The sequence below is a fragment of the Rhinocladiella mackenziei genome, assembly GCF_000835555.1.
Source record: "Rhinocladiella mackenziei CBS 650.93 unplaced genomic scaffold supercont1.8, whole genome shotgun sequence".
Classification (NCBI taxonomy): Eukaryota; Fungi; Ascomycota; class Eurotiomycetes; order Chaetothyriales; family Herpotrichiellaceae; genus Rhinocladiella; species Rhinocladiella mackenziei.
In genome coordinates, this window is record NW_013550597.1 from 1,052,993 (window position 1) to 1,078,980 (window position 25,988).

At 49.8% G+C, this 25,988-nt stretch overlaps 6 protein-coding genes across 6 annotated transcripts; 4 read left to right on the plus strand and 2 right to left on the minus strand.

The window, feature by feature from the left end:
* Positions 1–394: 394 nt before the first annotated feature.
* On the plus strand, positions 395–1,348 carry Z518_09993 (uncharacterized protein; the record flags this gene model as incomplete). The annotated part of the gene is made up of 1 exon (XM_013412610.1): positions 395–1,348. The coding sequence occupies one exon, from the start codon at positions 395–397 to the stop codon at positions 1,346–1,348; it is 954 nt and encodes a 317-aa protein (XP_013268064.1).
* Positions 1,349–2,349: 1,001 nt separating this feature from the next.
* Positions 2,350–4,845, minus strand: Z518_09994 (uncharacterized protein; the record flags this gene model as incomplete). The annotated part of the gene is made up of 1 exon (XM_013412611.1): positions 2,350–4,845. The coding sequence occupies one exon, from the start codon at positions 4,843–4,845 to the stop codon at positions 2,350–2,352; it is 2,496 nt and encodes an 831-aa protein (XP_013268065.1).
* Positions 4,846–5,446: 601 nt separating this feature from the next.
* Positions 5,447–6,556, plus strand: Z518_09995 (uncharacterized protein; the record flags this gene model as incomplete). Its single annotated transcript, XM_013412612.1, has 1 exon — positions 5,447–6,556. One exon carries the CDS (start codon positions 5,447–5,449, stop codon positions 6,554–6,556), a length of 1,110 nt encoding a protein of 369 aa, XP_013268066.1.
* Positions 6,557–9,435: 2,879 nt separating this feature from the next.
* On the plus strand, positions 9,436–10,443 carry Z518_09996 (uncharacterized protein; the record flags this gene model as incomplete). The annotated part of the gene is made up of 3 exons (XM_013412613.1): positions 9,436–9,546; positions 9,609–9,706; positions 9,768–10,443. The coding sequence occupies 3 exons, from the start codon at positions 9,436–9,438 to the stop codon at positions 10,441–10,443; spliced, it is 885 nt and encodes a 294-aa protein (XP_013268067.1).
* Positions 10,444–12,386: 1,943 nt separating this feature from the next.
* Positions 12,387–13,438, plus strand: Z518_09997 (uncharacterized protein; the record flags this gene model as incomplete). Its single annotated transcript, XM_013412614.1, has 2 exons — positions 12,387–12,877; positions 12,937–13,438. The coding sequence occupies 2 exons, from the start codon at positions 12,387–12,389 to the stop codon at positions 13,436–13,438; spliced, it is 993 nt and encodes a 330-aa protein (XP_013268068.1).
* A 6,219-nt stretch (positions 13,439–19,657) lies between these two features.
* On the minus strand, positions 19,658–25,762 carry Z518_09998 (uncharacterized protein; the record flags this gene model as incomplete). Its single annotated transcript, XM_013412615.1, has 1 exon — positions 19,658–25,762. The coding sequence occupies one exon, from the start codon at positions 25,760–25,762 to the stop codon at positions 19,658–19,660; it is 6,105 nt and encodes a 2,034-aa protein (XP_013268069.1).
* Between the last annotated feature and the right edge of the window lie 226 nt (positions 25,763–25,988).

A 25,988-nucleotide genomic window follows, 5' to 3' on the forward strand; every position in this document is an offset into this window, starting at 1 on the left:
TATTCCCTCTCCTTTCTCAACTTGGAGTGACTTCGCAGGAATTGCAAGTTGATTAGACTCATGCCATACTGTTAATACAGGATGGTGCGCCTGGGATAAACTCTCGCGAACTATAGCAGGTGCAAGTGGTCCGGAATAAGTGATATGCAGCGATTCCTACTTGGCTGTCGCAGTATAGACAAATGAGTGTCCTATAGGGCTGTTGAGGGTGAAATGTGGCTGGCACAAGGTTATTGTTGAAGGACTGCGATGAAGTTGTCGTCGGAGAAACATCGGCCCACAAGGCTGGTGATGCAAGGCTGATGAGTACCTGAACTTCAGTCCTTCATACAACTTCTCCCGCACCATGCCTCGCGTCATGTAGTCAGGTACCTCCTCACCATATATTCTCAACATGGCTACCATTACCTCTCCCCGGAGTGAATCTCCGGCAATTTCTATCCATCGAGTCACCTCGCCCTCTACCCCCGGCGCCAACGATACACCCTCATCCTCCGTTCGACCCTCTATCGAAATCCCCAGGAACAATGCTTCTTCTCCCGCCCTCCAACAAAATGTTATACCTGCACCCACCACGACGCAGCGTCGTAACCGCGCCGCCTTGCGTGATTACTATAATCTCAAATCTAGAGCCCCCTCCGGCGCATCTCAGGACCTAAATATAAGTCGGACAGCGAGTATTGCGTCCAACGCGTCTGACTCTACAATTACGTCCTCCGCCCCTGTACCGGAACCTTCGTCCTTAACAACCCAAATGGATCACCCCACTTTTGACGCCAAAGCTTACGTGTCCGAATTGCTGAAAACCGCCAGCCTACGTGACATTCTGAGAACAGAGGGTGTGCTAGTCAGCGAGATCAGAAACCTTGACGGTGAGAGGAAAGCATTGGTATACGACAACTACAGCAAATTGATCAAGGCCGTGGAGACCATTGCGGAGGTGCAGAAGGGCATGCACAAGAAAGGGGCAGATCGGTCCAGTGTGCTAGGAAGAGAGAGGGAACCGAGCCCCGGATTCGATGGCGTGCAGAAGCTAGAAGAAAAGCTGGACGGATTGTTGAAGGTGGTCAAGGAATTGAATCCGGCCGAGCGAGAAGGGATGAAACAATCGATAGAGGTGAGGGAAAAGAGGAGGCAAAAAGAGACCGTTCAGTGGGCACTAGACGCACCGTCTCGATTGCAGAACATGATTGCCCAAGGTCGAAGGGATGCTGCCATGAAGGAGTATAAGTCCGTTATTGGTCTGTTGGATCAGTGGAAAGGTGTTGGTGGTGTTAACGAATTACGCGCGAAATGTGAGAATACTATGGAGTCTCCTGACCACGAGGCGAAAGACGCCGAGGACTGAGTATGAGCCGAGCTGGTCACTTCTGGATGACCACATTCGTCGACATCAATATCCCAACCCAAATGCCCAAATACGTCCCTTGATCAGCCAAGGCGTAAGCTTGCCAGAGAGGCAAGGTCAGCTTGTTTCAAGATCTCTTGAGGTATTTCGAACTACTTGGCGAGATCTTGTCATCGCCTTCCAACGATGTTTCTCCCGTGGATAAGAGAATGGCAGACTTGGTACAGCACCCTGTGGGAAAACCCCCCACAAAAACTCGACATAATTGGAACTCAACCTTAACAGTCAAAGGTGAACATTCTGCGGAAGCGACGATGTCAATGCTAATCCGGCATTCTCCATCGACATCTCTATGCGATGGCATTGCCTCGTTGATGTGACAGCTTGGCTCAATCCAACCGAATCTCCCCGATTATGAAGGCTATCCACTTCAGGACTCTTCAGAACACGAATCCCTCCTCCACAGCTGGACGTGGATCAGCAAAGACATCACTATTTCCAATCCGCGCATGCCGCAAATTGCTCCTAAACAAATTACGCTCATCAGCATATTCTTGCTCTCGAAGTAAGAGATATAAGAATGCCCGAACGAAATCACCAAGCTTCCTCGCTGTCTCAAAGGATCAGAGGAGACACAGGTTTCAAACATCTTCAGTTCGAATCGTACCAGCCAATAGCGACTTAACTATTCCGTTCCTCCGTGCATCTTTCCTCATATCATCGCCATCACCGTCATCCTCCGGGTATTGAGGAGTATCGAGATCAAATCCATCAACAGAAAAAGGGGGATTTGGAAAAACGTGCGAAAATCGATCGTATGTGATAAGTCAACAACAGGGGGAATAAAAAGATCCGCCTAGCACGGCCTGACCCAGGCCTAACCCTTTCTACCCTGTGGCACCCCCGGTTCTTGAGAGATAGAAGATATCCCTCTTCCTATTTCTATGCGTCGTTCCTTTCCAGTCACGCCGCTCTCGCTCACTTCTCCGTCCGGAGTTCTTTCAGTAAGGACTATTCACGATCTCATCTTTCAAATGGCTCTGCCTTCCACTCCGTCTCGGCGCCGCCAATGCCCCTGCACTAATTCTGGCCCCTGGCCCTGCAATACTTTCTCTCGTGGGTTTCTTGAAAGTCCTCCGGCTGACCATGTCGACCTCATTTGGCAGCGCTAGGATGACATTCTTATCCGAGCCGAACTCAAAGTTATCCGCCATCACCTGGGCACTATAACGCTTGATCTGGTAAGGGTCTTTGCTTCCGGCGAGAACCTTCTTGAGGCTCCAGGTCACGAGGAATGGGCCTGTTGAAGTAATGATGCTGGTCTCCGTGCTATCTGGTCCTGTGTTGAATTTGGCGGGGGTGAATGACAACGGGGCGCGCGTTTCGTGCTGGAATTGAGCCACGTGACTGGGTGTCAGGCCAAGACGACGAGGCTGAGGCTTGCTGTCCTTAGCAAAGGATCTCTCGAAACCCAATTTGCCTTCGTTCTTGCCCTCCTTTTGAAGAGCGTCAATGAGGAGAAGGTATGTACGACATGTTGCAAGAATCCATCGACCATCGGCGCTGACATCGAGGCCGATAATAGATTCACCCAGGGCGGGAATGTGGGTTTTGGCGTTGACCCCGAGGCGATCAAAGAGACGGACATCACCTTTATTTGATGCAACCGCGATGTGGCCTTTTTCTGTGGTCGCTGCAGCAGAGAAGTCGTTCTTGGACACGTACTGTTTCAATTGACTTTCCACGAGTTTGTTGCCAGCAACGCGAGGATCGATCCGGAAGAGGGCGTTCCTGCTGTGGCCAATGAAAGGCTGCGCAGACGTCTGCTGGGCAAATTTGGTTTCGGGGGCAAAGTTCGTCACTGGGATATCATCATGGATCTTCCACTCATCCACAACTTTACCATATTCCAGGTCCATGCGATATAGGGAGTTCGGATTGCCGCTGTCCTGAAGAACCATGTTCTGATCTTCTGAATGCAGCATGACCTTGGTCGGCTGGAACAATCGTCCCTTTGGAGTCTCAACTTTGGAGATATTTGTTGTGAATTCGAGATGGCGGTTTGGGAGATGTTTGAAAACGCCAATCTTAGAGCCACGAACAACAAATGACCGATCATGTTTAGTTCCAACAGCCAATTGTGAATTAACGTTGCCGTCTCTGTTGTCCAGCTCAACATCATTCTCCGATTCGTCTTCATCGTATTGTTCACCGCCCTCACTCTCTTCCTCGTTTTCTTCTTCTTCTTCGAGTAACTCTTCCTCTGCTTCTGGAGCATCACCCAATGTCATATCATTGAATGCTTCGATTACATATTCGCGGTCTTGATCTTTGACCTTTGCCCATTTCATCTCATTCAGTTGCTCCCACAATGCTTGCATGATACCTTCTTGAAATTGTTCCAGGATCGATTGGTCACGAACTCGTAGCAACCAAGAGTAGGCTGATCCATCATCGGTGTAATGATTGAAGATGGCCGATAGATATTCGAAGTTGAAGACGGGGTTGATATCAGCGACAACCTCTTGACCAAGCCATTCTCGCCCATCAGAACTCGATATTTGCAGCCAGTATCGCCAATTACCTAAATCGGTGACGACCGCCACCACAGATGGATCCTGAAGAATGAATGTGCCTGATTGGAAATCGAAGAGATGTAGTTCCGCAGATTGCTTTGTAAGGACCTCCCCAGAGCTAGGGGCTGTTTTCGCGACTGGTGGTTCTGTGGGACCTGTCGTAATGTCCCTCGCTTGGGAACCATTCGCTTTCTTGGGAGATTTGACGTCTTTCGCCATCCGCTCGGCTGATTCCCTAGAGGTAGGCATTGGGTCGATCGGGGCAGAAATCGAGCTTGCAGCTGGAATGGAGTCCTCGTCGTGAAAGTTGAATTCCTGAAGTTCGGCTTCAGTCGCTTTATGTGCAGACTTGCGGTATTTTCTTTCGAATTGGCAGTCTATAGCTGCGAGGATAAAGGTGTGAATCTTTTCTTCTTGAACCGAAGCGTCACAAACAAACTCGTAAACGTCTCCGGGATCCCCACTCAAATCACGCCAGGCAAGAACTGATTCACCACCAGATCTCTTTTCAGACCTGAAGTGCAGACTCTGATCGAGAAGGAAGGTTTTCTCGTCCTTATCGAGACTTTCAGTGGCGTCGTCTTCGTCATCTGCGAGCTCTTCCTCTCCCTCCTCATACGCACGCTGAACGACCAGCTGATATTGAAACTCTTGCCCGGTTCGTCTTATGGTGGTGACGGCGTCTTTGTAGATGAGTTCGGAATAGCCTTTGGGCGAGAGAGGGCGGACGAGGTAAAGTTGACCCTGAGGGATTTCGGTGATGACCTCTTTGGACGCGTCTCCGAAGAGATACTTGCTGACTGGAAGCAAAGCAATACAGATCAATGGAGGATTCGGGTTGATTAATGAGGGGGGAGGAGAAGTGGAAGGGGGTTTGTGGGCTGTGATTTGAGGGTACATACCATTTTTGATCATAAACATTGTGGCGGGGTACTGCCGCTAAGCTGCGTCAAAGCGAGCACACCTCACAGAATCAAGGTACCTCAAAGAAGAGATCTCGGATAGTTGTCAACAGAAGAAATTTAGAGTACAATCATGAGGCTGCAGACACTGAAGTGATGTGCTTAATCTTGCTGGACAGAATGGTGTTGGTTATTGGTATTGGACTTGGGTTCCATGTTTGCTTTTGAAATGGAGGCGCAGGCAGAGAAAACAAGACCCGTTTCGGCCATGACGCAACGGGCGCCTGGATTTGGAAAACAGGCTGGCCTGATTAGGCTCAAACATCAGGATTCTCTGCCTAAGGCTCCAATTAAGCCATTCGCTGGTTTAAACTTTGAGTGCCAGGTACACCTCAAGTTTAGCCTGACGCTCCCTTTCTACCGCAAGCTGCGAGGCTGAAACATCTCTCACGTTTTTTCTCCGCCTGCGCCATCGCCTGCGCTTCCCAATCGGATTTAAAAAAACAAAATTCAAGAACACATCGTCACCAAAGTCTCCTGACCAAAGTCAACCCCCCTCCCTCTGGTGTCTTACTTCCCATCAACATCGACAGCCAAATCTTGTTCCACATCTCTCTCTTATGGCCTCAAAGGAAGATTCAGATAGGCGAGATTCGATACAGCGTCACAACTCACGCCCGACATTGGCAGACAATCCATACAATCCCAATTCAGCGGCCTACCTAGCCTACCCCGTCAAGCATGTCGTATCGAGCCTCTATCGTCGCATGACAGAGCCTCCTGAACATCCGGTTGGCAGACTTCTCGACGCTCCGGCCGTCCCGTCGTCATCGTCAGGTGTCTATACCCCTCCGAGAAGAACTCAGTCTCCCTTTCAGCCGCCTCCACTCACCCCTCTTGAGTTGAGGCATTCCTTGTCACCCAGTGCCGCAGAGTCGCTCCTCCTGACCCGGTCGCTTGCTGAAGAGATTCGACTGCTGATCCCTCCACGACTCCAACTCATTGATCACTGGAAACTGGCATACTCATTAGAGGCTCATGGCTCCTCGTTGGCCACTCTTTACGAGCATTGTGCCCATGTCTCTACATACACTCAACGCTCGGGCTATGTGCTGGTAGTGAAAGATAGCTCTACGGCCTCCGCCAGTGGCTCCGTGTTTGGTGCATACCTCTCAGATTCACCTAAACCTTCTCTGCACTACTTTGGCACGGGGGAATGTTTTCTGTGGCGTGCCAGCATTCTGCCCACCCTGAGAGACCTATCAGCAAGTTTGGACAGCAACCCACACTCTCACTCTGAAGATCTCCTTGAATTGGCGGGACTACCTCCTCCCCCAAGCGCCGACACGACGAATCTTCAACGAGTGACTACAGTTCGTGGCGAGCGTCGCACCCCTTCAACATCTACCGACACATTGCCACCCCCTGTGTCAGTGACCAAAGAATCAACACCACATTTACAACCGCCACCGAATCGTTCGGGCACCTCCACTCCGGATCGCATACGGTTCAAAGCATTTCCGTACAGTGGAGTCAATGACTTCTTGATTTACTGCGAATCCAGTTATCTATCCATTGGGGGTGGTGACGGTCACTACGGTCTATGGCTGGATGATGAGCTGAACAACGGTGTCAGTGAGACATGCCCTACGTTCGGGAACGAGCCCCTAAGTGATGAGGGACGAAAATTCGAAATCTTGGGAGTTGAAGTATGGTATGTGGGTGCTTGATCAGATCTAATCATGGTCAGAATTTCGACTTGAGATACCCCCTGATGGATCAAAATGGAAAATGGACACCACCCACCCCACACACTCTCAAATTAAAAAAAAAGAGAAGAGAGAAAAGAGAAGAGAAAAAGGAAAAAAGAAATAAAAAAAAGTTTATTCACTTTGACGACTTGGCCATGGAATACGATCAAGTCCTTTATCGAATGACTCGGCAATCAAGGCCAATTGCAAAATTACGCCTTTTTAACTTTCTCGGTGAGCAAAGGTTGCCAAACAGGGCAATAGTGACCAGAACAGAGTATAACGACGATGCAGCCATGATTCAAGAGCTAGCCTTGCTCATAGCCAGGTCCGGCGGAACAGTCATTGCTCAGCGAGCTTCTGGACTTGCGACGGTTTGACTTGCATTAAACCCACGGGAAGCGGCCGATTTGCAAATACGTTTCATGCAAGCAGGTAAGGTCGCAGAAGGACTCTGCGAGATGGATTGATCAACGTTTGTTGAATCAGCATGCCTGTCTTTTGGGAGATGTATTTTCGGGCAATACATCTCATCTCTCTGCTTTAGGGAGGGCTGGAGATGATCGAGGCGGTTGTTTGCTTGCTTCAAGCAACTTGCAAGGCGTGGGGTAGGACGGAGATTCGGAACGGGCCCTAATTCGTCCCATCTCTAGAGAACAGATGGATGATCCATTTGACACCCATTGCCGACGGGATGTAGGGTTGAGAGAGACTGAAAGAGTTCGGCGACCGAAAGTGTCGTCAAAGAGGTGACTCGGTCCCAGCTCTAACTTGGCCAATTCTGTTGAACCTTTCTTTTGCGCAAAGTATCAGACCTGCAGAGGTAGAAGGGCTCCAAAAAGTCAACCCTGGGTATCACCAAGCTGTGGAATGAGTGGATGAATGGTTGGGTGTTGGACGGCTATGGCTGCATGAAACATTCTTTATGATGAACCACGACGTCATCAGGCAGGCCTACAAAACTCGGGGCCGTCTAGATGGCGTGGGAGCATGAACAGATGTATATCAGGATGCGTCGACTCTAAGGGAAGCAAGCTTCGCATGCGTGCTCTGCGGATTGGATGGGGGCAAGACTGTAAAGAGGCTCTATTGATCCTGCGAAGGGATCAGTCACGGGTTGCGCCAAACACGTGCTCCTTCTGGATCGAGTTGTAGCCGGGGAAGGGTATTGCTGTTTTGAGCAAATGCGATAGCAGCGAGGGACAGCCCTCAAGTTTCAGGTTGGGGGGGAATTGAAAAAAGTAGACGAGATTTAACAGGTTAGTCATGATCACCCAAGCCCCCTACTGCGCTACCGTCAGCAAACACGATCCGGTTTCCGACCGGACGAAGAACAAAATGCCGTCCGGTAAGATTCCGACCGATTTGATTTTGGGTTTTTCTTTGCAATACGCACTCTTTTTGCGTATTATTGATAATCCAAGCCAAGGTGCTGCATAACGCTGCATAAGGCAAGCTAAAGACCAGCCCAGGTCCTCACCAGCCTCCTTAGCCCACGGTTAGTGGACAGACCCCGAGTAATGCTGCACACGTTCTCGACGGGAACAAAGAGATACCGAGCTGGGTGGCGTCGAGTGGAGAGGAGCACGCTGGCATGAGATGAAGAGCGGGGTTTTCCAGATCAGGGAGGGGGTTAGAGGGGCGCACGCGTATGAATGAAGATTATCGAGTATATGACCACCGAGAGATAGAGAATGTCCAGGCAAGCGGCATGGTAGGTACGGAGGCAAAGAGGCGGATTGAGGGAGTTATTGTAGGCACGGCTAGTTGCGATCTGTAATGTGTGGGAGAGACCGTATGACATCAATACCTGAACAGCAAATACCGTATCAGTCACAGAAAATAATATACCCTAGTAACAGAGTCCAAACCCCGCTGTTTTTGTGTCTGCGTCTTTTTCAGGCTCTCCGCCTAGTAGGTCATTCTCGTCATCTCGCAACGTCCCATAGTGGCAGAAAGGTGCACCCGTGCGATACTATCTACAGTGTGTGCTAAGCAATACTACTCCGAGGAGTCGTTTAACCATCATGAAATTCTTCCGGAACGAGAGCAAAAATACTAATCGCAAGCAGTATGCAAATGCTACTGTTGATCCCAGTCCAGAGGACAATCATCTTTGTGTTCATAGCCTCGCTGCTTCGCACATTTGTCGCCTTTCGGCGTAGCAGCTGGGCATGTCTTGTTGCCGAATCCCCGATAGTTAGTTTCTAGTTTGAATTGCGAGGGTCGGACCAGGCACAATGGATGGAGACTCGCCGACATCGATGGCGATGGCGATGGCGATGGTATCGGGTTCCTGTAAAGGGTACGATGCTAAAATTTCGCTCTAACAGAAAAGGAAAAAAAAGAAAACTAAATCCATGTCCATCGGGGTCCCATGTCATGACGCCTACAAAGTCAACTTCCATCATGTCATCACCCTCTGGGCTGGTCTGTTTCCCCCCCTGCTAATGTTAGCTTCAGTGGAACCCCTACCTTACACACCCTTGCCCCCCCCGGTCATGCATCTCTCGCCGCGTTGCCAGCGCCTTACCAAATGATGCCTCATGCTCGTCCCAGGCTCCACTGTTGCTGCTGCTACTATCTTACTAACCCAGCTCCTGCTAACGATATAAGGCCTCATGGCCTCGACGCCTTTCCTCCCACACGGTGTGCACACCCTCCTCCCTAATCTGATTCTTGTTCACCGGCCGACTGACTCGCCCTCGTCCTATTCCTTGGTCCTGAACAAGTCTTACCTCTCGCGTGATACCGTACTATTCGGACCTTGTGCTCTATACTCGTCTTAGGCGAACATTGCCGTACGGCCATCGCGGGTCCGGAGGCATACATCCCACTATATTTTGATCCCTTGAGCGATGGGCGCTACCATCATGACTCCTCCAATGGAACCTTCATCCCCTTTAGACGGCGGTATTCGAAAACGAGTTTGCAAGGCGTGCGACAGATGCCGTCTAAAGAAATCCAAGGTCAGTCATTTGGCGGCCTCTATACGGGGTCTTTTCGCGATATCTCTGCTGACATCCTCCAGTGTGACGGTGCCAGCCCTTGCAGTCGGTGCAAGGCAGATAATGCCATCTGTGTCTTTGGAGAGCGCAAGAAGTCACACGACAAGGTCTATCCCAAGGGGTAAGTCGCCGCCACGGTCTCCGGCATATCCTCCCCGCCGTCCTGACTCGCCTGGCTACAGTTACGTGGAGATGCTCGAGAGCCAACAGGCACAGCTTGTAGCCGGTCTACAAGAATTGTACAAGCGAACGCAAAATGGCCAAGGGTGGATTGGCTCGCCCTTGAAGGAAACCAACCACGGCATGCCTTTGACCCACGACATCCTTGAAAGATTGGGAGCCTTGAAGCAAGAGGGCCATGCTACAAACGACGTGTTCGAGGAGGACCTGACAGTCTTGCAGCAGAAGTTGATCGCTGATGGCGCCGGCTTCATGCAACGGCAACCTTCGCACGATTCACACTCGGACAGCAGCGCTCCTTCACCTATCTATGAGCCCGTCGCCCAGAGACCCAACTTCACCAACCCATTCACCCTCAAACAATTCCCTCCGACTCCTCCCAACCAGAGCCCATATCCCCAAAATGTCCGGGCGATCCCCCCCGCGAAGTCTCAAACTTACCCTCACGACCAGTCGAATCTGAGCTGGAACACCCCTGCTTCAGAGTTTGACGACAGTATGGATTTCATCAACCAATTCGAATCCCCCATGATGGACTCCTCGGTCGATATGAACGTCTTCGCCACGAGCATGTTTCAAGATCAGATCGTTCCCGCAGCCATCAACCCGTGTCTGACGATGAAGGATTGGGCCGGTCAGGAAGATCTCCAACGATATTTCAACCCAGCAATGATATAATTGGGTGGCATGGGATCATGATTTACTTGATGAACTATTTTGTATTGCATCCAAAAGCGGGCGGACGGCAGTTTGGGGGGACTATATTTGTCCCGGCACTGGAAGCGGGGATTCGGAAATGGGCTCTGGGACACACGAGGCTAGCTGCGTGTGAGAGAAAGATTCCCACTGCAACTTTGTAGCGGGGGCTTCTGTTTTGTATTTGGGCAAACTTGACGTCCTACTCGGCGTACTGAAGGAGTGCTGAGTTTCCTGCTGGTGGGCGGGCTAGCTTCCCACAAAGCGCCGCGTTGAAGGAGAATGGCGCAATCCGAGGGAATGCATTGGGTCTGGGAGAAGACGTTCACAGCAATCGGTTGGCAAGTGAGATTGGGGAAACGCGGGCTGGCATGCTCTGCGTACATCTCACCATGAAGGCTTTTTACATACGCTATACGATACCTAATGCTGCACGGCGGGAAATCGTCCCACGTGGGTACGGATAATGGATGAAAGGCTACACATCCCAAAGGACAAAAGGTTGTGCAAGTCAGGTTTCGAAACCGTCACCACCATGAAATATGTCCACAATTCTTCTCGATACACAAGTGACCATGGTGAATGTAAATCACGCTTTGCTGCATATACTTTCTCCTTCCTACTTGACCAAGTTACTCATGCAAGCCCCATAAGCAGATAACAGCGCCTTCTGAGTTCCCAACTAGAGCCAGTTTCTGTCATGGGAAAGTCATGGACCTTCTGTTACTCAGAAACCTACTTCGACGCAACGATTGACATCACAAAAACTCTATTTGGTGGTCAATGCCATTACTCTTTGCGATCGCCATGCCGAGTCTGTAACAGCATTCATTCTGCACCCACACATTATTCGTTCTGTCGCTGAAATGGAAAGCTACACAGAATCTGTACAACTGACTGATCAACAGCTCCTGGAAGGTGTGCACCGTTTTACTCAAGGAGAGTGATTTCCCGACACGGATGTGCTGGTTAGCAAGCATGCAAAGCAACGGGTTCAGTAAGCGTCAAAAAGATCCAGGATCAGTCCAGACTCCATGCCTGTCGTCAGTGCCATTGACAGAGCTACTTAAGTAGTAAGGGAGGGGGTTTTTTTCTCAACAGAATTTGCAGTTGCAATACGAAGGATAAGGCCTGGTGGCGTTGACTTATTTCCTGCCCCTGTCAACGGAAGTACCTACATCCACTTTCTCCTCGTCGCCATGGAATTTGGAATCTCCATTTTTGAGACGGTGAGACAACGAAGGATTTTGCCTTCTTCATCACATCATTGTTACTCTGATGCAGCATTTCCACAATTCTGCTTGATATATGTATATATGTATACATCATAATTGTGCCTTATCGACAGGACAAAGTCGCCCCCAAGGTACCGTCGTTCCGGAGAAGCATTCGCACCCAGTAGAAGGTTCGGACAACGCATATCGGACGTCCACACGTCGACTCAGAAGAGTGCCGCGTGCAGTGCAGCGACAGTCTTCTCAGCCACCACCGCCACCATGAATACACACCTAGTTAGTGAAGTGGCCCGTGAGAGCCTTGCGGCATACTGTACCAACTTCATCTCATGCCTTGATTCAGTCCCTTATCCATATTCCTTGAGGTGAAAATTGAATGCCATCTTTGAATGTTTTGTTTGGGAACACGCATTCTCCGCACCTGGAACGTCCATCGCGCCATTCGAATTCAGCCGAAGGCCATGGCCAATTCAAAGGCGGTGGTCCGGATAAATGACCACCGGTCTTTGGTTGGTTAGGGAGCCAACGTCCACCGGGCCAATATCCAAAGCCTGACGTTTCCTGAAGAAAGACTTCAGATTCCAAAATTCATCCAAAGAGAAAGTTACCATCTCTCACTTACGTCTTTATTTGTACCAATCGACTTGGATTTGCTTGCATTTCGGTTATCGAGGTTTTTATTCAACGGTCATGACGTCGGAATCGGGCTTCTCCTTCCTCCCACAAGGAGCAATCATCCAAGAATTCAAAGTTGCTGGCCATAACATCGTACTGGGATATCCTCAACCGGAACCATATGCGAACTCACCTTTCTTTGGAGAGACCATTGGTCGTGTTGCCAATCGCATCAAAAATGCCGAATTCAATCTCAACGGCAAATCTTACAAGGTCGCTGCCAATGAGGCGAATAATCACCTCCATGGTGGCCTCCGAGGCTGGGGCAAGAAGAAATTTACCGGCCCGCAACCGGTTAATCATCATGGCAAAGAAGCCGTACTTTTCACCTACGTGTCTCCCGATGGTGACGAAGGTTATCCTGGTACGGTGGAGTTGAGAGTGTGGTACACCGCTTGGACCGAGGAGGCAGATGCGGTATCCAAAATCGTGCTTGAAACAGAGTACGAGGTGGAGATGATTGGTTCCGAATGCGACGAAACAGTCATCAACGTTACCAATCACGGGTAAGTCGACTTTGCCGATTCGTCGTCGCGAGGCCTCTTATGTTGACACGGAAGAATAGCTATTTCAACCTTAGCGATGGGCCAACTATTGAAGGAACAGATGTGACGCTGCACACCTCCAAACACTTAGTTGTGGACCAGGAAGACATTCCCACGGGTGCCATCGAAGACTTCCCTGGCGTGGAAGCCCACAAAACTTTCGTCCTGGGGCCAACGGAGCCTGACATCGACCATTGCTTCATTGTCGACCCAGACCCCCAGAACATCCCGCTCGACACTCGACAACGACCGCTGAAGCCGTTGGTCAGCGTTGCACATCCCAGGACCAAGTTGCACATGGATGTCTTCAGCACGGAGCCGTGCTTCCAATTCTACACGGGTAAGTATATCAACGCCGCAGCAACCGCCGAGACACCCGCGAGAGGACCAAGGTCTGGCTTCTGCGTTGAACCGGGACGGTACATCAACGCGATCAACGTACCGGATTGGAGGAACCAAGTGCTGCTGAAGCATGGCGAACTTTGGGGCGCCAAAACCGTCCACAAGGCTTGGAAAGCATGAGGGACCCGACGCAGCGTGACCAAAAATGTGGAGATATGAGGCTACAATAAACCCGACATGCAGAATTCCCTTTCCCTTTCCCTTTCGCTAGGACCAATAGGTTTTCCTCCCGTTTCTAGAATGTTTTCCTATCACGTGGGACGGAAGATGACAGGATGTAGTGGATATTACGCCTCGTTCGAGTTAATGGGAGATATGGTGAGCACTTGGGAGCGAGATGGCAAGCCGATGCATGACGGTGTCTTCGACAATTCGAGTATTCTTGCCCATGATATTATGCCATGGATGTTCCACGGAGCCACATGGCCAACCAAACAAGAACAAGAGCAAGGCGGGCCGCGTCCACTCGTCCACAGCATCTCGTCTTATCCTGGAGGGATGCGAGGTCAAAAATCACGCGTGTGCCGACTTTCCAGAAGAAATGGTAGAAAAAAAGGGGGAGACTCTTCGTGATGTGGAAAATGCCTCATACCGACATTGTTCGCCGAAAATAAAGTCCCATACGTTTGCGTTTATTCAGCTTGCCAAAATTGATGTCCATGGCTGCGGTGCCGGGCTCGGACGAAAATGCTGATGTGCGTGCGATATGCGGATGCAACAGCATTACATCGGCCATAAGTAAAAGCCGAAGGGGCGGAACATGAGCCCCGTCTCCGAATTTCTCATCATCCAGCACAAGGCCGAATCCAGGATTCAGGGCGGAAGACTTACGAGGTCCGGAAGGCGTTGGACTCTCGATGTACGATTTTCATCATCTCGTGATTTCTGATTTCTCCATCTTTACCATCTACCCCGCCGACCGGCAGCCCCGTACTAAATCTAATCCAGTTGCACCAGACATCTAAGGTTAAGCGGCCGCGAAAATCACGCAGCAAGTTACAAGTACCCTTGGGATCATCAAGTTGAAGCAAAAGGGGGAGAAGGGGAGACGATCAATTGATTTGACCAACAGAACAGTCAACAAACTGCCCTCCTACAAGAGTGGATTCCTCTTTTGTGTCCATCTCGATCGCCCCAGCTAGACCCAATCAACGTTTAAGTCTGAGATTTCGTATCGGGAATCGGTTTTCCCGAATCCGAACGTTTGTTCATTCGTAGAAACAGTCACAATTGGAGCAAAGTCGACACGGACATAAATTAGTGGTGAGCAGTTAACCGGATGCGATCAATAGTTTCATCTTGGGGACCACCAGTTATTCGTATTTCTTGTAAGCGTTCACGAATGGAAAAGGTGGCTCGCCTAAATAATTATACCCTTGGGAGACAAGAATGCAACAAACAAAGAGAACTCAGAAACCCTTTTCTTCCTTACTGGGTTGGCTGGTGGTCATTGCACTCCCGCCCTGATGGTGATTGGATACCTCCTTTTCCCACCTGGGGCCTAAAGCTGAATCAACCCTGCTGCCAACTGGACACTCTCGCAAGGCAGGATCAATGGGGATAAGTGAAGCTTAGCTTGGAGGATGGGATGGCCATCGTGACTTGTTGTCCAGAATTGGTGAGGGATGCGACCTTGAACTTTTCTATGCGGACTGCCCGTCAAATACTACACTTGCACAACACTGCCACATACCCAAGTCTCCCACTGCATCCTTCTAGAAATCCATCGGGGAAAAAAAAAAAAAAAAGCTACAGAAGACAATCATTCTGGGCAGACAAGAAACTTCCCAAGACAGATTATGCTCTCAGGCATCAGTCAGATCATTTCAGCCAGAAGTCGCGACAAGAAATGCCAACGCAACCGAATGCGATTGGACGATGGGTTATAATTAATCCTTGGACTGTAGGAATACGAGAGTGTAAAAGCACTGGCGACTTGTCAGGCCCTATCTTTTTTCCCCTCTCACAGCCACGGCTTCTCTCTCAACTTCTCAGCGCGTTTCATCGTATTCGGTAAGCCTGCGCAATCTGGCATTTCATGAACACATGAAAGCAGTCAAGCCCAAGGCGGCAGCGCTGCCAATGCATTCCCCGCGCAAAGCCTCGTGGGCGTCGTAATCGACAAAAGCCGAGAAATCAGACTTGACGAGAAAGGGACAAGAGTACGGCCGTTCAGCTTCGACAAACGACAAGCGCACCCTAGTTCAAACACGGGCCCTAGCGTTTCAATATGCGTCAAGAACTCGAAACGTCGACGTTGTGGCGCTTTTGGTGCATAGTGTTTCCTTCATCGTGTCTTGTGTCTTGGAAATGAGGAGTTTTTCTTGTCAAACGGAAACATGAGATCACAAGATACTCTCTGCTCGAGAAAGCAGGCTGCACAGCCAGAACGCCGAATCAACGTCTTGGAGCGGCCAGCGGGCTGCTGGCATAAACTGGTTGCATAAAACCCGCCTTCGAGTCTGGTCATGACGGTATCGTATTACGCTTACCACATCTCTGACCGGTCACAGACAAACGGTATTGACATTTCAAGTCACATGACTACCTACCCATTTGTCCAAGACGTCGCTCGGGACCTTCATGTTCATCTTCTCTTCCATCCGGGGGGTCTACATATTCTCGTCATTCACTACGGTTTTTGTGACCGTCTCATGCTGGATGGCTCCTTTCCAAACCAATCCGATACCTTGGGCTCTGTCATCCACGCTGGATTATCCACTGCTTCAACAAGAAATCATTATCAAGATTGACTGATCGACGGACTTGCTACCACAAACAACGAAAACCTGAACGCATCCTGGCTCCCTGACCGGCTCGAAACAAATTCCCAAACCGACGCCTATCCCTTTTCGAGCTCATCTCCAAAGCTTCCCTTATTGGCTTAAGTCGCGGCCCAGCCGCTGACTCAGAATGCTCACCAAATCTCCGTCATGGTTCTAGTCTTCGATCCGTCGGCTTTGTCAACATTTTGTCCACAGCCACATGCTGGCCACATGCTAGTTTCTTCGTGGCACGTTACTAGACTTTGCAGTGCCCGTCTCTCTGCATTGAGTTCATGGACTTCTCCCTTCGGAAATCCTCCATTCCTCTTCCCAGACAAGATCAAAATCTCCCGTGTCCTGTACGTGAGCCGTCTTTTTGCCCCGCTCCAGCCTTGGATGGGCAAGGCCGACCATTTATCTGCAAGGCATTCTCTGAGTCATCGTCAAGGGACCACATTGCACCTTCAGATGGGATCTAGATGGATTTATCAGACCGCTTCCACCAACCACTCACGAATGGTCGAAATTTGATTTCTTCCTCCGCTGGGGCCTGGTAAGAGATGATCACGGAATCCCCAATACGAGGACCTCAAGTGCTGATGGATATTGGCCGTCAACGTTGGACTCCTTCTGTGAGACCATTTTATCTAGTTCTACTTTAACTGACCTGCGCTATGCATTCGCATTCTTTGTTAGGAGACACCACTCTCTGGCCAAGAACAAGACTCTGTCTCATTGGCAAAAATTGCCCGGTCTTCTTGGGGTGCCTGACACGGTTGCAGATTCAGGCCCCGCCATGTATTTGTCACACATATTCACAATTCATCCTTCGACCATTTCCTTCTCGACATGTGGGACTGATCTGACAAAGAGTTACAACTAGTGACCTCGGAGTCCCCCCGAATCTGTGGAGCGCACACCACAAAGGGCAATCACAGGTTTTTCGCCAAAATCTTAGCAAGAACCAGACCATAGAACGACTGCCAAATTGTACGACCCATGTCGGACGGTGGACGGTTCAAACTTGGCACTTGACCTTGGACAAGCCCCGATGTCTTTTACTTCGACCGAAATAAGGAAACTGACTTGGGCTTTGCTCATTCAGCGAACAAAATGGAGCGAAGGAATGATCTCCCAGCCACGTATTTATACTTTTAGCCGATGAATACTACCTACCATCCAAACTTATCATCAAGGGAGAAGGAATGGTGTTTCATGTTTCATCATCAAGCGGGCCAAGATGTCACCGTACACCAGCAACCCAGAGTCCAGCCACGTCTCTTTCTCAATTGGGTATCAACTAACTGGTTCAAGCCTGGAAACCGTTCTTAGGTTTGGTTTTGGAACACAAGGACCTTCTTTCGTCACTAGGTAATTATGACAGCCGATAAGTCTTCATCCTCGGGCCAAACCCGAATTGGTATTTGCTCGACCGAATCACTCCTCGCCACAAATCTTTCATTGTCTGATTACAAAATGGATATCAAAATGAAGCGGACAAAACACCTTGGAGCCAAAACTCAGCAAAGTCCACACATCCATACCAATGCATATCGCTTTCAACGGGAACCTCGAGCTTAGAGAAGAAATCGCGCGCGCTGTTGGAGTCACGTCATGTCAGCATATGGAAGAGGCTGGCCTTTGCTTGGTATGTCTTGATGATACAGTGCATACTTGCGTCGAGAAATATCGGTTGATTGTTCGACCGGCCTATTGGTACGATCCCTAAAAAGGGGGTCATTGACCCTTTACTCTACCGGCTCCGGCCGTGTGATGCTTAGGGACGCCCGATCATCTACGAGATTAACGTTTGGTTATCGTCTGCCAATAGTGTCACAGTCCTACTGGAAACAATGACCTACTTCCTTCTTAGAACGAAGAGAATCGGACAAGGCGGCCCGAGAAGAACGCGATTACTGATCGAAGATTTCGCTCGATTCGATCTTCATGCGAAACAGCGTATCCAGCTAGATGGGGATTTCAGACCCTGTTCGGTCGATCCTTCACCAATCCCCCCTACTCTATTTCTATCAGCTTCAAACGCTCTTGTGCAAACAGATCAGGGTCACATCAGTGCCTCTCAGCCTGAGACAGCAAAGGATAGCTGTAGATGACGACGAAGGTGCCTTTTCGCACAAGGACAATTTACGTCAATGGTACTCAAGGACAACTTGCACCTAACCAGCCTTACGTGAGAGGAACGTGGTTGGAAAATTCACATCATGGCTCTAGAGGCTGGAAGTCGGCTGTTGTCACGGAATACTGAGCACAGCTCTACAGCCTTGGCCCTGGCAGACACTTGTGTTGTGGAGCCCGACGCCTTCCCGGGACGAACCTCAGACTTACTCTCCACGCTCTATTTTCGACCTTCAGATTTCAAAATGCATGAAGTGAAGTTAGGTAGGGAAATATCAGGTTACGGGTAAGATTAGATCAGATCAAATCCTCGTCGTCGACTACGAGAATGTCAACGTAAAGCCGTCTTCTACTCTTCTCCATCAGCCGGCGAAGCGGAGACGCGCCAGTTTGTCGCAAAATACATCGACTGGACAAAAATCGTTGCCTCATTGCCTCGACCAGGAAACATCATCGCCTTATTCGGGATCGGTATATGGATACAGATATAAAGCTTCTTACCATCTCCTGAAAAAGCAGGACAGTGGACTATCTGCAAAGCCACTCGACGGTTCGATACATGGCACCTCCCTACACCAAACGTGGTTCTTTTGATGATCAGATACAGATACAGCTCTCACTTCGCTTCTCCCCCGTGGCCGCCTGGCCACCTCGCCACATTTAGCATGTTCCATGGATCAATCACGCTATCATGCCATCATGCTATCTTCTGCATACGTTTATTGTCGTTTTTTCTTATACTCTCCTTCTTGTGCACCGCGCGCTGTTTGACGTTGACATTTTCTCCGCTCATATCCGCGTACACCAGTAAGTGGGTGGTTACGGCGACCCAGCGGTACTACAGGACAACGCAGTCTATGCTTGCAGTGTGGGTTGATCCCTCCGGCCCACGGCTGAGAAATATTGGATCTCCAAATCCAGAAGTCGGACAACGTTGCTCTGTTCTTTGCTCATCATCAAGTATTCCACGCTGTCTTGAGATGATCCCCCTTTTGTTCACTGTTACGGTCAATCCCTGATCAACAAGACCCGAAAACTCAAAAGGTTCACAATCATCACTACGACGGTGTTATCACAGCGGAACAAAACAGATCAGAAGAGGGACAGAGCAGATCAAGATCTGTCATCATCACTACTGCCACCATAATCATTTCGGTGTCCGATATTTTGATATTTAATGTTTAATATTCACGACTTTTTCTCAGGGTCCTACTTTACCAATTGATCGGTATGGAGATTTTTTGTGCAGAAATCTGTTGTTTCCTCAATTCTCGACTGTGAAAATCCAACCCTGAGCCTAACAGTGACCCATTACGATTGCGATGAGGTCATGAACAAAACGCACTACTGGTGTACTTCTTCGTCCCTGTTCTACAAACTCAGCCTCGATGCTCCATCTATTGTGAATTTCAACATGGCTGTATTCTATTATCATTGTTCATCTTCGTCTTTCAACCTCCTCGTTGTCAGCATCGCCACCAGTGGCCATGTTCCACACTCTCCACCTCAGGCGCTCAATGACTTCTTTGCGCAACCATGTCCCTCCGGAGGAATTGAACCATTTGCTCTCATCGCCGTCGACATCCCGGTTCGCATCTGGAGGAAGACTTTCAGACTGTCCGGACCCATCATCGGGCAGTTGCTGCTGAATTTCTTCGTCCTCTCTCTCCCATCGATCAAACCAGGCGAACAATAAACGGAGTTGCCACAGTTTGTCCTTGCTCATTGACGAGGATGACGTTGATGTCTTGTTGTTTTCACTATGCGAAGACGTAGATACGCTCGACGCATGAACAGGATCCTCTGGATCGATGTCACCGGGGGGAAGAATGCCTTTTTCGAACTCGAGTCTCGAATCTACCACGGTGGTCTGCAACAGGTCTCGTCTATTCCAATCACCCATGGGCGTTGGACCAAGAACCAACGCTCGTTCCGCATGGTCGAATCCCTTCATTGAATCGAGTTCAAAGAGCCATTCGAATGGATTTACTGATTTGGACAATGTACTCGGACCCGAACCACCGCTTCCACTGGCATATGCATACGCATACGAAGCGCCAGCATTAGGATCCACGCTTGGGATACCCTCTGCCCCGCTTCTAGCCTGCAGCTCGGCCGTCAAGAGGTCTTGAGGCGGTCTGTCATAGGCCGGTCGTCGGCGTAGGTAGATGTTGACGGCGTTTTCGGCTTTGATGTCCTGTCTGAGTGCTTTGTATTCTGCGGACTTATGGTTGGCGAAATCAACGAAACTATCCCAGAAGCCCTCACCTTTGACCTCGATGGACTTTATGGCGTCGAATTCGGGGATGAGGCCTGGTAGGCGTATCGACCGGGTCGTGCCGTCTTGGAGATGGATGAAACCCGTTGTACCGCCTACGGCAGAACCTCCTGCATCGCCGTCCCGGGCGACGAGGCATCGACCTTCGACGGCGAGAGCCCACAGGTGGCGCAGGGCTTGGAGATGGCCGCGATTGTCAAGGATGTCGTTGGGGAAGACAGGATAGAATGCAATGCACAAGCTGGCGACTGCAAGATTCGAGGTGCCGAACGTCCGAGTTCCTCCAGCTAGGAAGAGCGCGCCTAGTGCCATATGAGCAGCAAGGTGACTTCCGAATGGCGTGTCTTTGTCAGTCCGTCCGTGAAGAGCGCGGAGGCGGCGCATGACATATAAATCGCCCGAACCTGCCATAACGGATGCGGAAGCTAGAGCGAGGGCATCAAGACAGTTGCGGATGCTGTTCAATGTCACGCGTGCATCGTAGTTGCGCGCGGGCAAGCGACTTAATCGAAGAAATTGGTCGAGGTACCGGACTAGAAGGCCGCGAACGTCGTGGCGCTGAGAACCGGCGAACCTAAGTCCGATGGCAAAACAGGTCCCTGCAAGGATGTTGAAGAACGGCATGTCTTCCGAATTCAGGAACTTTGTGGATTCGAGGTCTACCTTCCACCTATAAGGTGCAGGGAGCGATGCCTTGACGAACTCTCTTGTGGGTTGGATCGAATCCCACATGATGAGATGTCGAGCCAGTGTTCGAAGCAGAAAGATATCTGGTCTGACATAGTCGAACTGATGCAGTGTGTCTGGGACGTCGACCTTTAGGGCAATGGCTTCGTCGTTGGTTTTGAGAAAGATGAAAGCCATAGCCATGACAGCTCCCGCGGTAGCGCGGTCGAGAACGTGGACCATGTTCACATTCTTGGTACCTACCGCGATGGTGAGAAGCCGTTCAACAACGCCCATGTGGTGAAGACCGTGGAGACGTTTGCCCTGGCCAAGGTTGATGAGACCAAGCGAGAATCCCGCCGCAAGTCGATATCCTTCGTCACGAAGAACGGCGTCGGAGGAGACGCCTTCTTCAGGGTCGTTGTTTTCGATCTCTGAGAGCATCACTTCAGACATGCGACGATGTTGGGAATTGTGATACAAGAGTCCAATCCCCATGATGCCCGTGGTTTGGATTAAGGGGGAGAGATTCAATTCAGCAGCACCAGGAGGCAGGAGACGTGTGACATGGACAGAGAGGAGACGGGTAATCAATGTGTCCATGGTCCCAAGGAAGGATGCTGACAGTCCGAGAAGCAGGCCAACAGATGTCATGGTATGTTTAGGCGTGAGATACTTGAATGCCACCCACTTGGCCAACGTCTTTAGATGTCCGTTGAGGCCCAAAGCAAGTAAGAATCCAGCGTGTCGATTCGTCAGTTCTGGTGGCTTGTTGTAAAGAATCCAGGATGTGTCGATTCCTTTGGCATCGTTCGAAATCATGAGCCCCGTTGCTGCTCCGTTATGGAAGAACGCCCAACACACCTTTTCTTCCGTGAAGGACGATTTATCGGCGCTGAATGTCATTGCTTGAGTACTTTCATTAGCGTTGCGAGATTTCATGATACACTGTAGACTGAATGCTGGAATTGGCACTCTTTCAGTCAAAAGAGGAACTCGGGCATTGAAATGCATCATGCCTCGTCCTGCTGCCACAGATAATGTTCGCCGAGTAACATGCTGCGCTAATTCTTTCTGCGCTTCCAAAAGATCGACTTCAGTCCAATCTGATTCTGGTGTACATTCAACTACAGGCGGCCGGGTCTGATTCACAAGTTTCGAGGCTTCTGGGAATCGACGATCTTCATCGAAAATCAATTTTGTGATGGCATGTCGGTCGGCCTCGGAAGATGCATCCCACCTTTGAAGCGCCTCGGCCTCGAGAGCGGACGAGCAGATACTGTGGTAGTCTCTTAAAGCTTCATGTGTTGGAGCAAAGTACGATTTGTGGTCATGACTAGCTGGCTTTTCCGGAACGCTCCTTAAAACATGACACTCGGAATTCGTTCTCCCGCTCATTTGGTTTCGCTTCGATGCCATCGCTTGATAGAAAGCTGCAGCCACACCATCGGGGAGGGTATTCAGGATTCGCCCATTGATTCCGCTTTTGGACAATGTCTCGACTGTCCGCTGAGTTCCAATGTGATCTCTTGCTTGATACATGAATGAGAGAAGTGCGATGGTCCGGGGTGTTAACTCAACGGTCTGCCGCCAGATTGGGTCGTCGCTGTTGCCCATTTCGGTGGCACCGGATATTCTAGCCAACGTCAAGAATGGAGAGGATGAACAGCCATTTATCCATTTCTCCAGATGATCATAGATTGACGGTGGTTCAAATGGCTGCGCCGGCATTTGAAGGCCATCGATGACCGAATGATCGAAAAGACAACTAGGCCCATCAGTCGACTCGAATTCATAATAAGTATTGGCGTCAGCTGTCCAGTCTTTCCATCCTATCCAGCGCCCAACCTGAGCCATGACCATGACCAAGTTGTTTTTCGACTGGTTCATTGTCGAACTGGATGTCATATTTAGCTTGCTCTCTTCATATAGAAGATGAAGACCTAGAAGAATGCTTGGAAGAGCGTTGCAGCGTTGTTCTCTTTCTTTGTTGGTCGACGTTGGTAGATAGCCCTCTGCTCCCAGAGAACTTTCACCTGTAGGCGTCTGGATATATTCTCTCGCCAAAGCAACGCATTTAATCACGAAGGAGTTCTTCTTGTCGTTGGGATTATCACCGAATTGAGACGTGCTTGCTGCTCTTGGGTTCCTTGATTTTGGCGTTGTGGTAGTATGAAGAGGCTGCCTTTGGGAGAGCCAGTCCCAAGCTGGGCCACGCATCCCAGCTTCGAAAGCCATATCATGCTCTTCATTATGCATGGCATCATAATTCGTAAGGTCAATCGCACTTCCACTGCTGGATCGAAGTAGAGTGCTCTTTTTCTGTCGGTGGCTAGGTGTAGATTGTGCAATCTGGTCACTAGTGAAGGGGACAGCAAGAGAGAACAGGACAACAACAATGGCAACCCATTCGGAGTTCACTGCTGGTTTCTGGGTCTTTAACCAACGAAACACTTCCCAAAAAGCAACAACTAGACTTTCATGCTGGTTCATGTTCAACACCATGTCACACATTTTAAGAATGTCCAGAACCAAGGGATCTCGAGGTGCTAGTCGAAATTGTACGGTATGTCGGCGTGATTCATGATCAATCACATGAACCTGTGCAGGGCATCCAGAATCTTGCAGGGCTTGAACCTGCACTTCCGTTGCAGGAATCACCCTTCTGATACCAGTATCTTTGTCCTTCCTCGGAGTAGACGCTTGTGAACCCATAAATGGGTCAAATACCGCATAGCTTGTGGGAAGGTCCACTCGAAAAGAGGGAGACCATGGTGCCTCGAGCTGCAAGGCTGCGATTTGTGAACGTGATTGTGTTAGTATTAGCAGCCGCTGTATAGGGCCATCCACAACTTTGCAGGCATCTTTGATACCAGACAACCGGCGAATCTCTGTTGCTTTGAGTTCAAACGATTCTTTGGGACGTGTCGTTTTCCTAGGAGACCCATGAACATAAAATTTTACAAGAATTTTGACGAGGGTCATCTCCTGTACACTTTTGTCCATGATACACAAATAGATGTCTCTCGTTCGTAAGCTTCCCCTGTCGAAGGTTTCGGGAGTCTTCAATGTCAAGACTTTCACATCCGGACTGGAATCCTCTGATCCTTGTCCTCTGGGAAAACTTTTCACCTTAAAAAACCCAATATCTCTTGGTAAGTTGCTTTCCGAGCCATCGAAGGTGTCTTCCTCAAGTCGAATTGATTGACGTAGAGGATCGTATTCTTCTAGTAACCCACGAGCAGACACATCCAGAAACGAGGTTCCAGCGCTGAAAATAGATGTGCTGGCTTGAAACGAACTCCTCCGTCGAAAACTAAAGCTTTGTCGATCGTTGAAACTCCCAATTGATTCTCCTCTTCTGCCCGTCCTGTTAAGAGCCTGACGGCCTGTGTGGCCCATTGCGAGGTCATTAAAGGTATTTCGATCAGTTCCTGATCCTAAATTTGTCCGCGCTATCATGGAGCTGACCCTTCGAGCTGACCTAGTCTGAACTCCCACATCTCCAAATTCAGGACCAAGTTGAGAAGCTAGGTCATTTGCTGGAAATGATTTTTGTTCATCCAGTGAGGAAAAGAGGGCCCCGTCCGGATAGTTCTGGCCAGATCCACCAAGACTCTCCCTGAGACTACCGGGGTCTCGTCCGTAGATGTTTGAACTTTTCCTCAGAGACGCTCGCGGTTTGATGCTGTCAGCGTCGCTGCTCCTTTTCTCGTGATGAGGGGCTACCATATCACGTCCAACGTGCCAAATGGTGAAAGAGGAATTTGTCTCATTCAAGCTCAAAGCCATGCAGATCGCTTGTCTGTTTTTGCGAGACAACCCGAGTTCGTCAGATTGAGAAACAAATATCAGTCTCTCAACTCGAGGAAGTGTTTTACAGTCATCGAGAGTCTCGCCTTTTCGATTTGGACTCCATACAACCAGACCTAATTCTGACATCACCTCAGTAAATGAGAATGTGCGTGGCATGCCATTGGCATTGGAGCCAATCAGCTTTGGAGTCGAGTATTGTCCCCCTGGCAATACCAGGGAGGGTCTCGAGCTGTTGCCCCCAATGGATGTGAGGGTCTCATTGATGACGCTGAGATCATGTTGTGGAGGCACAGGATGGCCACCAGATTCATCTTCTCCCAGCTTTCGCTGTAAAATGAAGCCGGATGGGAAAGGGAAAGCAGATTCGACCTCGAAACAAAGGGGAATAACGTAGCCATCACCGGAGAGGAGGAATATATGAGCCTGAGTCTTGAGGACAACGACAAGACCACGTTCCAACGGCTTTGGACTCTCATCCTCCTGCTCATTGACGTTGTCCTTCTCTTCAGGACCCCCAAACTCTGTGACAAAGGCGTGTAGAATAGATTCACCCTCCACATTTAAGTTCAATGCTCTTTTAATCACCCCATTACGTGACCACACCACGCAGTGTTCCGTAGTGATGAGTTCCTCGTCGACAAAGCCTGTTCCATCGTCGTTCGGGGCCCGGGAAACTGTCCAATTATAGAGGGAAGTTGGGGGATCAGAGGGTAGAATCGACTCTGTCACGAGGTAATGCAAGGCACTTGGTTCATGTAGACCAAGTGACTGAACTGAACTCATTGTTCTGAAGTCGTGATGAGGAAGTGACGGATGTCAGGCATATTTTCGTCAAATAGAGCCAACTAGCCATCTCTCGACATTGCCGGGGTATCACGGTTGTTGCGTTGTCAATTTGTGGATGAGTGAGTGTGAGGTTGAGCATCCTTGACGCGCTCTGACGCGACCCAGCTTTTTCTCCGAATTTTTGTATGTCTGCTCTGTACACTCAACGCTGCCACTTCACCTG